Source organism: Bos indicus, chromosome 16 (assembly GCF_029378745.1).
Source record: "Bos indicus isolate NIAB-ARS_2022 breed Sahiwal x Tharparkar chromosome 16, NIAB-ARS_B.indTharparkar_mat_pri_1.0, whole genome shotgun sequence".
In the NCBI taxonomy this organism is placed as follows: domain Eukaryota; kingdom Metazoa; phylum Chordata; class Mammalia; order Artiodactyla; family Bovidae; genus Bos; species Bos indicus.
In genome coordinates this window covers 52334825-52346006 of record NC_091775.1, presented here as the reverse complement: position 1 = coordinate 52346006, position 11182 = coordinate 52334825, and the positions used below count along the sequence as shown (strand labels likewise).

Here is an 11182-nt window from a genome sequence, read left to right as displayed (position 1 = left end):
CCCCACACCTTGAAAGCTGGGCCCCTCCCTGAAAGCCACAGTTGGGGGTCCTGCATGCCACTCCTAACCACTGTGGGCACATGTGTGACGAAAGAGGCCGGGGATGAGTGAAGGGTGGTTCTGGGAGGACCCCTGCTCAGACTCAGGACAGAGGAGAGGCCGGACCTGACAGCTCCCCGGTGTCTTCTCAGATCTAGAGATGAGCTTTCAGCCTCCCTTCCCCAGACCACAGTGTGAAGGTCAGGGGTTAAGAGGCCTGAGGCTCAGCGGACAGGTGCAGGCAAACATTAGAAGAGCTGGGCGGAGGCTGTCTTTTGGCAGCTGGGTCAGGGCTGTAGCCAAACAGGCTCATTGGATGTGGCCTCTCCATATAGAGCTATGACCGCAGATTAACATGACAGTTCCCCATGGGTCTTGGCGCTCAGGTGAGGACAGCCTCCTGCATCCATTAGACACGGAGCATCACACCTGAGAACAAGACATAGGCCACAGAGGCTGGGTGTGGGAGGAGCTCCCTAGCTGTCACTCCTGGAGTCAGGTATGTGCAGGAGTCCAGGTTACAAAGACAGCAATAGGGCTGAGGGTGGTGAAGTAAGGAGGGGTCACTCGCATTCACACCTGTCTTGCCACCCACCCCTTAAACCCCCACAGACAAATATACAAGAAGTAAAGGAGTGGAAGTTCCCAGACACATTCTTGGTCTGAGCCCAGACCTCACTCCCCAGGTTGGTCTTGGGGCTGGCTGATACCTAAGCTGAGAGTGAGGAGAGCAGTGTACATCAGCACAGGGGTCCCCAGCAGTCAGCCACATGCCCAGCTGGTGCTGACGTCTGGTAGGAGGCCCTTGGGGAGTAGGGATGGAGTGTTCCCTCACTCCCAGCCCACCCTTGCAGAAGGTGCAAGCACTCCTATGATCCAGCTCACTCCCCCCCCACCTCCCCAGCTCCTGCCCCAGAGCCTGGTCAGGAAGATGCTCATATGGGTACCCCACCAGGTACATCTCAGAGGGGCAGGGGCAGGGGTCTGAGAGCAGAGTTGGGAGTTGAGGCTACTTTCTAGCTTGTCCAAAATGGCACACCCGAGAAATACAAGGTGTCACCAAGTACTATCAAAGCCACCGAGTTTCTCAGTTTCTCTTCCCAATTATCCCACGGCGGGGCCACCATGCCAAACTGAAGGGAGGTATGGGTTGATCCCAGGAGACAACCTCCCTCATTCCAGGGCTAGACCAAGGCTTGAGGAAGAGGTGGACACGGATGCAGAGGTCCCTCGTCCTCAGACTTGCACGTGGCAGGTAACAGAAATATGCTCAAGTGCACAGTCCCACATTCAGCTGCCTCTCCTCCTCCCCACACACCCCACCCTCCACCCAGATTGCCTCTAGCCCCACTTCCTTGGCCTACCCCATACTGTTTGTTGTGGAGGCAGACAGCCTGGATTTGAAACAACTGTGTGACACCAGGAGTTACTTGGCCCCTTTGTATCTCGCCCTTCCTCGTCTGTAAAATAAAAACCCTTTGGGTGTCAAAAAAAAAAAAAAAAACCTCAGATGATCAGATGAACTAAGGCTTGTGAAGTGCATGGTAAGGGGGGCACTTATTGATAGAAGTATCGTTGTTATTCACAGACCACAAACCTTCCCCAACACATTTTCCGCGACCACACACCACAAACCCACAGCGCACACCCTGTAGACGCTGAGGAGACCACTCACGCCCTCCGCACTGATTCCTACCACCTACCCAGAGCTGCTGGCTCACACGCACTCGCCAGGAAAGCGGCAATTCCGACCCCGGATACGCTCTTTCGCAAGGAGCCAGCCCTCGCCCCACGTGGACTCCGGGATTCTGACTGGGGCGCCCTAACAGTGACTCCCTCAGCAGTGTCGTCGGCTGTGCGCGCCGCGACTCGCTGGCCTCCGTCCCCCGCACCACCACCTCCCACCCGCCCTACCACCCCCCACCGGTCTCCTTTCCTCCCGAACGAGAACGCCCACCCGGGAATAAGGCAGGAGGTGCAGCCAGGTCCCGTCGCCCCCGTCTGAGCCCAGTCGGCCGTCACGCACCCCCTACTGGAGCCCGTGCCGCCCGCCCGCCGCGCCAGGGCCGTTTAAATGGGCCAAGTTGTGGCGGCGGCGGCGGCGCGAGTCTCCCAAGTCCCCGCCGGGCGGGCGCGCGCTGGAGTACGCGGGTGCGCGGCTGGGACGGTGGGGCGGGGCGGGGGCCTGGGACCCTCGGGCGGGGCGGGGCACGCGGCCGGAGGCTGCACAACTCCTCACTGCCCGGCTCGGCCCCGCGGGCGCAGCAGCGAGCCGGGCGCCCGGCCGCCCCAGGGGGCGCGGGCGCAGGTGGCCCAGCGCCCAGTGGAGCCCCAAGGCCCTGGAGCTGCGGCGCTGGGCAGGTCGATCAGGGATCGATAGAGCTCCGGCAGCACCATGTCTCGGGCGGCAGAGGCCCTGCCAGCCGGACGGGCAGCGGTCCGAGGTGGCCCGGCCGGGGCACAGTAGCGGGGAGGGCGGGTGTGCAGCCGGGAGGCTCCAGAGCCCCGGCCCTCGAGACCCAACTCCAGCCTGGGCCGGAACAAGTTGCGCCGGCGGCGGAGGGCCAGGCTGCAGGAACACAGGCCCACCATGCCGGCGGTCAAGAAGGAGCTACCCGGCCGCGAAGACCTCGCTCTGGCTCTGGCCACCTTCCACCCGACCCTGGCAGCGTTGCCACTGCCGCCGCTGCCTGGCTACCTGGCGCCACTACCCGCCGCGGCCGCCCTGCCCCCGGCAGCCTCGCTACCAGCCGCGACAGCGGGCTACGAGGCGCTGTTGGCCCCGCCGCTCCGTGCCCCTCGCGCCTACCTGAGCCTGCATGAGGCCGCCCCGCACCTCCACCTGCCCAGAGACCCTCTGGCCCTCGAGCGCTTTTCGGCCACTGCGGCCGCGGCACCGGATTTCCAGCCGCTGCTGGACAACGGCGAGCCCTGCATCGAGGTGGAGTGCGGCGCCAACCGCGCGCTGCTCTACGTGCGCAAACTCTGCCAGGGCAGCAAGGGTCCGTCCATCCGCCACCGCGGCGAGTGGCTCACACCCAACGAGTTCCAGTTCGTCAGCGGCCGCGAGACGGCCAAGGACTGGAAACGCAGCATCCGCCACAAAGGTGCGGCCGCCGTGGGGGCGCGGACCGCTCCGGTCCCTCCCCTCTGCTCCCTGAGGACCCGTGGGTCCGGATCCCCCTCGTCTGCCACCTGGGAGACTCCAGTTCTGCCTAGAGAGGGCGCTGCGACTCTGGGGCCGCCGCAGGGACACCCCCTTCCCCCAAGCACGGTCGCCTTGTTGGACCCGGGCTGAGCGCCCTCGGCCTCCGTGGTCCCCCCCAGCGCTGGCCGCACGAGCGGGCGGCTTTTTCTGCCCGGAAGGTCTTTGCGGGATTCCTGGGCCTTCAGGCTCCGGGGAAGTTTACGGGAACTCGGGAGAGCGGGCGGGAGGCCAACTCGGCAGGATACTCCCCTCCGGGGTCGAGGAGCCACGGGTTCTGGCGGGAGTGGAGGGGCACAAGTGAGGCCGGGTGCGGACTCGCGCTGGTAGAGAGAACGGCAAGGTGCACGGGTGGCGCAGGCAGGTGGGGGCTGCGGGGGCGCGCGTCGGGGCGGGAGCGCGCGCGGAGCAGAGTGGCGGCAGAGCTGGGAGCAGTCTCTAGGGCTCCCGCAGGAGTCTGGCTCCAAGGCCGCGACGTGTGGGCGCCAGAGCGGGCATGCGGAGGGAGAAGGGGTGAGCGCCAGGCTAGGGGTGGGGGATAGTTAGAAAGTTAGGGACCCAATCACGCTCGTCGACTCAGGGGCTCGTTGCTCCGCGGGGTCAAGCGCAGTCCCGGGTCCTGACAGCGCCGCTCACCTGCGCCGGGCCCGACCTCCACGGTCCAGCTCCGGATTCCCGGGGACCTGCTTGGAGAGGGTGGAGCGCGGGAGGAGGGGCGCGCGGAGGCTGGGGAGGAGTGGGGAGAGACCGCCCTGCGTCAGGGGAGGGCGCTCGCCGGATCTTGAATTCCGAGCTCTGCAGATCCCCGCGACGTCTGCGAGGGTGGGGTGGGCGGCGAGGCCGGGTGTGGGTTCGGAAGTTGGACGGAGGCGGGTGTTCATACTCGTGGCGGGAGGGAACCCGGCCTTGCCTCTGGCAGCGCCCCGGAAGCATGCCCGCGTGCCCGGCCCCACCTGTGCCCGGCCCCGCTCCCTTACCGGTCCTGCCTCGACTCTCCTCACAGGGAAAAGTCTGAAGACGCTTATGTCCAAGGGGATCCTTCAGGTGCATCCTCCGATCTGCGACTGTCCCGGCTGTCGAATATCCTCCCCGGTGGTGAGATGTGGGAGAAAACCTGGGGCTTCAGGGCTTGTTTGTCCGCTGCGGAGCTTGGCCTATGTTTTCTAGAATCAGTCCTAACCTCAACTCTGCCAGTGGGCAGGAGGGAGTCCTCAGGGGCAAATAGAGGAGACAGCTTTGGTGGGTATGCTGGGGCATCAGACCCCATCCCCCTTGATTCAGAGCAGGGTCCTGCCTATCCTAAAGCGTCTCTTTGGGAGCCCGGGAGCTGCTTCTCCTGAGGGCCTGGGGACAGCCCGTGGTGTGAAGGACTCCTCCCTGGACAGTGTCATCTGATCGGGGCCTGGGGACTTTGCCTTGTTACAGGTGTGTAACACCTTTGCCTTGTGTGGGGTGTGGGGGGAGCGCAGTTTCACCATGTCAGTTGGCCCAGCCTGGGAGAGGAGCTGGTCCTAAGGGGATACTTGTTACAGGATGTGACAGTGTCGGCCAGCCTGGATGGAATTTCTGGGGTGGCCACAGGCTTGGATGTGAGTGACCTGCATGTCTGGATGCCTAGGGCTGGAGCCCTGTGGGACAAGACCAGGGATGTCCAGGAATGTCTGAGGATACAGCCTGGTCTGGGGCACAGAAGGTGCAGTGTGGGCCTTGGTGTCAAGAGAACTGCAGCTAGAAGCTGGTATGGGGCCTCCAGCCCAGTATAGAAGTCTGTTGAGCCCTCATTAGCCTGGGGGTTGGGGTGAGCAGGAGAGCTGGGGCCTGTGCCTGCCCTGAAGCACTGCCTTACCCCTCCCATGCCCTCCAGGCCGCAGTGGCTGGAGGCGCCATCTGAAAATCTTGTCTTGAGAGGGACAGTCTGAGCTCCTGGGGGAGAGCGCATGAGGACCACGGCTCCTGGCACCACTCAGCAGCCCCCTCTGCCAGGAAGGCCTGAAAGGACCCTGCAGGCAGCCTTCAGCTTGTTTACTTTGGACTGGTGGTAGGGCGGGGGTGGGGAAGTCTTGGATTCCTGGTGGGCCGTGGGGGTGGGCAAGCCAGGAAGCCACAGACAAACCTGTAAAGACACACAGGTTGGCCAGGGGAAGGGGACACAGCTGAGCCTCCCCACTTGCCCACCCCACACACTGTCTGGCTCGAGCTCATTGTACTCACAGGCAAGCCTGCATGCAGAGCCCCCCAGACAGAGCATGTGCGCAGGCAGCCTACCTTTGCTGAAAGCCACCACACCTGCCTGGGGCAGGAAGCCGAACTCCCTTTCACTTCTCAAGCAGTTGGTGCCAGAGAGGACACCCTTCAGGCTGGTCTGGGGTCTCTGCTCAGGCAGGAGGAACCCTCCCACCATCCCTTTCTGAAGGTCTCCCACGGGAGGGGGTGGGCAGGTGGACTGAGCCCAGCATCAGTCCCCTCTAAGACATTTCTTGACAGGAAGGACTGAGGAGCCAGTGCTTGGCTGGGACAGGGGCTTAGCACCCAATTCTTAAATCTGGGTGCTGAGCAAGGGTCAGCAGCTGAGGTCTCTGGTGTATGTGGGAGGCAGATGTGTCCCTGGCCTTGGTTCAGGTCAGGACTGCTCATCCTGGTCCCTCTTCCTTAACTCCCCACTACCAGAGCCATTCCAGGCCACCGTACCTGGTATGGCCTTACCCAAGTGGCAGCCTCACTGCTCTGTTTCCCTCTCCTCATCCTTGTCCCACAGATGAGAAGTAAAGGGAAGTGCACGGAAACTTTTTCTTCAGAGAATAGTTTAGTTAAAGTGGAAAGGCAGGAGAGGAGGTCCTGGTGCTTGGCCTACAGCAGGCTAGAGAAGGGCAGAGCTGAGGGGCTTTGCAGCCAAACACACTCCAGACAGGCCAGAGCTGCTGAAAACCCTGCCCCCCAGAGCCTGGCCGGAAGAGGCATGGGGCCGTTAGTCACCCCCTCTGCCTCCCTGCCTCACTGAAGCTCTGCTGTCACTGGTATAGCTTGGAGCCAAGGCCAGGGTCTTAGAAGCATGGGGCCCCCCCGTTTCATCTCGTAGGCCTACCCGCAACTTCACTGCTCCCTCCACCCCACCTTCCCCAGTGCTGCCCACTCTCTCACTGGGTGTGTTGAAGAGAGGACCATGGGACACCTCTTGGGTGGATTTGTGAGGGCAGGTGTGGCAGACTGTGGCTCCCTGACCCTGTCAGGGGCACTGCCCAAATCTGGGACTGGGGTGGGCCATGTGTCTGGAGGTGAGGCTGGTCTGGATCTGAAGAGAACCTCTTCTCTGGAGGATAGGGCTGTGGCGGCCACACACTGCTGCTCTTCAGATCCAGGGGGACACTCTGTGGGGAGGGGCGAAACCCCCCTGGATACCTTCCTCCCCAAGCTCCTGCGTATAATGGGGACAAAATTATCCTGGCCACAGGAGGGAGGAGTCCTAGAAGGCCTCAGTCACTGAAAAGATGAGAGAGAATTAAATAATTCCAAGGTCCCTGCCACCATCCTGAACCAGTAGTTATTAAATAAGAAAAAGCCTCCAGCCCACCAGAAAACGGGAGCTCTTCTTCCCTGGGGTGGCAGGACCTGCAGACACCAGCGGGTGCCATGCTATGCAGGGCCCTGGCCCAGCATGTTTGCAGGCTCTGGGCCCTTCTGTGGAGGCTCTGCTCCCTGCTCACACTGGGAGCAGGGGAAAGGTGCACCTCGTAGAAAAACCCTGAATCTCGTAGTTCCTGACCGAGGGGATCAGTCCCACCAGGGCGCATAGGACAAAGGGCCTTGGCTGCCAGATGACCTGTGAGCCAAAGGTCTGCAATTTACAAGGGGTCAGCCCCAGACTCCAGGCTTCAGACACCCCTGAGCTGGGCTTCATTTGGCACTAAGCATTGAAAGTGGGCTTGGCATGGGTAGGGGTTCACACAGAGTCTGAGTGGGATTGCCAGGCAGACATGCACGCAGAGGTAACTGCACGGGGTCAGGACACACAGCGTCCTGCGGGTGCTCGCAGCCCTTTAGGGGCTGGGAACGCTGGGTTGGTCCCCAGCAGGCGTCCACACACAGGCCGATCACCTGTGGAGGGGCTGGGCCGAGTGTGGAGTCTGGACAGGGCAGTGCCCATACGCTTACTCCTGAGCCCCGATCAGGGTGGAGTGGAAGGCAGTCTCTGGATGGGTTTGTGAAGGAAGACTTGCCTCCCTGCTCTTGTCTTGGCCTCTGGCCAGTTGTGAGTGTCCTAGAGGGCTGGAGGCCCCTCTGCTGTAGGTGGGGGCGCCCAGGAGGCTGAGCAACACGGTTTGGCTTAAGCTTCCTCTCCTCCCTCCCTGTTCAGAACCGGGGGCGGCTGGCAGACAAGAGGACAGTCGCCCTGCCCCCTGCCCGGATCCTGAAGAAGGAGCTTACCCCCAGCTTCTCAGCCAGTGATGGCGACAGCGACGGGAGTGGTCCGGCCTGTGGGCAGCGGCTGGGCTTGAAGCAGGAGGACGAGCCGCATGTCCATATCATGAAGAGAAGGTGCTAAAGGGACCAGGAAGGGAGGGCACGCAGGCTCTGGCGGGGGTGGGGACTTCAGGCAGCGGAAGGCTAGGTCAGACCTAGAGGTGAGAGCCTTTGCCCTGAGGACAGGGCCCCAGCTTAGCTTCTATCCTCTCCGTGGACGCTGACAGCTGCCGCAGGTGAAACAAAGCCTGGACTCCCAGGGACATGCCTCAGGACCACTGTGAACCTGCCTTGCCCCCACCTGGGGCCGAGTGCCAGGCCAGGACTCAGTGGTATCATTGAGGAGCAGGCACCACCAATAGTCATGGCCAGAGCAGGCCAGGGAGAGTCCATGTGGCCTGTGTGAGGAAGGGCCAAGGAGGGTCAGAGCTGCTGGGTTGAAGAAGGAGAAAGGCTCTTGGAGGAAGTCTCATGGCACCACAGCCAGGCAGGGAGGAGGGAGCTGCGTGGATCCTCATGGGAGCACCCTTGACACTCACACTCCCTCTCTTTGGAGTGGCCACTGCCTTGGCTCCTTACTCTCTCCCCCAGGCTTGGGGCCACCATTCCTGACCTCCTGGCAGAAGCCTCTCCCTCTGCCCACTCACCTCTTTTTCCATCCATCTGTCCATCCATTGTCGTCTGTCCAGCATAGCATATGTATCCCCAGAATTTCCAGGCCTTTCTCCTGCTCAGTCTTTTAGCATATTCTAATTTCTCCTACCCTAACCCTCTTGGACACCAGAGAGCCCCCCTCCCAGCCCCCACTCCCACTTGTGCTGAGGGAAAGCACCGCGTGGGCCTGCCACCAGCCTCCCTCAGCCCGGGGGTCTTCTCAGGGACACTGCTGTGGGTGAGAGGGTGGGCACAGCACAGAGCTGTTTGCTTGCTTGACCCCTCCTATCTCTGCTGTGTGACTGTCACTTTCAGGAGGCGGCTTGGCAGCAGCTGGGACCCAGGGGCCACCACCGGAGCCAGTGGTGGTGGCCATGGGGTTCATTCCTCGACCTGGTTCCCAGCACCCCAGAGCAGCTCTAGCAACTAGGAATTTGGGTTCAGTCACACAAGGCACATGCAGAGGAAGTCACGGCCCCCACCCCTAGCACAAGTGGGGGCTCTGCTGGCTCCACACAAGAGGCAGAGATGTGGGACCTCAGTTCTGTCCTTCCCAATTCCTTGTCTGGTGAGCCCTGGAGCAGGCACCTGCCCCGTGGGTCTGTCCTGGCTGCAGCCGCCAACGTGTTGAGCTGGTACCAGATGATGCTAGAGGCGGTTCTGAGCCAGCCCAGTTCCCTTGAGGCTGGCACTCCAGGGCAGACACAGGGCATGCCATGTACATTCTCTGCTGTCCACGTGCTGAGTCCTGGAGGCCACACTGACCCTCTGCTTCTCTCCTTGCAGAGTCCACACCCACTGGGACGTGAACATCTCCTTCCGAGAGACGTCCTGCAGGTAGGGCCGGGCCTGGGCCGGGCTTCCCTTACGTGTTGTGCACGGGCAGCACAGAGCCTTGTCGCTCCATGTCCTCTGGTTCTGACTCTAAATCCCTGCAGCCTCCCTCCCCTCCTCCTCCCCTTGGTCCGTGGTCTATTGTTGACTTCTGCCTAAGCTGTGACAGCAGCTCAGATATGGGTTCTGGGCCCAGCCCTGAAGCCAGAGTGTGCTCCCCCTCTCTCATGTGAGCCCATCTGCCCATAGATAAGGCCGTGCCTGCCCCCTCCCACTCTCCCAGAGACCTAACAGAATGTGAGAATGGTGATGTGCGAGTGGGGTCTTGAAGGACACAGGAGCTCACTAGGGAAACAGAGTGTCTACAGAGACATGGAGGAATGAGGGAAGGGATGTGCGAAGGGAGGAGGGGGAGCTGGCAGGCCTGTCTTAACTGGCCTTCGATACTGGGCCTGTTGGGCATTTTCCTTCAGGCAATGGGGAGCTACTGAAAGCTCTTGAGCAGAGAAGTGGTTGGTGTATGCTTTGACAAGGTCCTGCTGTAGGCCCCATCGAGCAGGTTGAGGGTTTGCTCCAGTCCGTGGAGGGGCTGTAAATTCAAGCCATAGTAAGGAGATAAAAATGGGGAGACCTGATGTGGAGGTTGGGGGTGTTGGGGAGACCCAAGTCCCCCATCTCAGAAGGGCAGGGTGGAGCCCTGGCTGTGGTGTCTGGTCAGTGGGATCAAGTCTTAGCCCAGGGCTTCCAGGGAAGGCACAGGACAGGCCCAGCCGAGCAGGCAGTGGGCATCCAGTGCCTTCGGGCCCCTCTCACAGCCTGGCTCTGTGCCAGATGTGTTATTATTTATACTTCTGAGAATGTCTAGGTCCTGGAGCCAAATTACAATGAAAACGTCTTTAAACTTATTTCCACCTCATTTTGAAGTTGCCCGCTCAACTGATCATTTTTATGAACCGTCATGAACGTTGATGACATTTTATGAGCCTTTAACTTGGGAAGCTACATGAGAAATTGTCAGTAAGGCCTGTAGGGGAATCCCAGGCTGCTCTTTCCCTGCCTGCTGCCCCCTGATCACCCCAGCTGGCCGTGGGATGTGGGAGAGGGCCCGGGTGTCCAGACACAGTAAGAGGCCGGGTCCCAGTGTGTGGTAGACCCTCAAAACAGCTGCGATGATTGTCTGGATTTTACCAGAGGGGAGATTGGGGGGTTAGCCAACAGGACTTACAGACGATCTGCCCCCCACCTCGCCCTGCTGTGGCACCCCGGCGTCTGGCCAGGGAGGGCTGACCAAGCCCACAGCGCAGCTGCTTCACATACCCCCATCTCAGCTCTGCCTTTGTCTCTTCCTGGCTTCTTTTGGCCCCGTCCATGTGTCTTTCTGTCTCACGCTGCTGTCTGTCCTTCAGGCTCTGTCCATCTGTCTGTTTGCTGTTTCCATCCTTTCTGTCTATCCAGTAGTGCCTGACTTCATCCATCAGTCTTCATCTGTCTGTCTGTCCCTCAGTTCCACTCATCTATGCATTCACCCCCATCCCTCTGTCTGCCTGAGTCTGCCATAACCACTTGCCGGGTTGGAGCTCCCCCTTAAGCCCCGTGCATCCAGGGCAGCAGGCAGGAGATGTGGGCCCTGCCTTCCTGAGGCCCCTGAGCTGGCCAGGAGATGGACAAGGACTGGACAGTACACCAGGCACTGGAGGGGCTCCTCATGGGGAGAAAGAGTCTGACGGTTCACACATTTTTTTAAAAATAATTTTATTTAATTATTTCTGGCTCTGCTGGGTCTTGGTTATACAGGCTACTCTCCAGTCGTAGCGCTCGGGCTTCTCAGTGCAGTGGCTTCTGCTACAGAGCATGGGCTCTAGGGTGTGCAGACTTCAGTAGCTGCCGCGTGTGGGCTCAGCAGTTGCAGTTCCTGGGCTCCAGAGCACAGGCTTAGTAGTTATGGCACACGTTGCCCATAGCGCGTGGGATCTTTCCAGACCAAGGATCAAA

The 11182-nt window shown here is 60.9% G+C and overlaps 1 protein-coding gene across 1 annotated transcript in view; it reads left to right on the top strand.

The window, feature by feature from the left end:
- The first annotated feature begins 2296 nt into the window (after positions 1 to 2296).
- The window catches only part of SAMD11 (sterile alpha motif domain containing 11), a 19798-nt gene continuing 10912 nt past the window's right edge, over positions 2297 to 11182 (top strand). The window contains exons 1-4 of the mRNA XM_019976136.2: positions 2297 to 3146; positions 4248 to 4339; positions 7596 to 7777; positions 9143 to 9193. Coding sequence (XP_019831695.2) covers positions 2630 to 3146; positions 4248 to 4339; positions 7596 to 7777; positions 9143 to 9193 — 842 coding nt within the window. The 5' untranslated portion in view covers positions 2297 to 2629. The remainder of the gene's footprint in view (positions 3147 to 4247; positions 4340 to 7595; positions 7778 to 9142; positions 9194 to 11182) is intronic.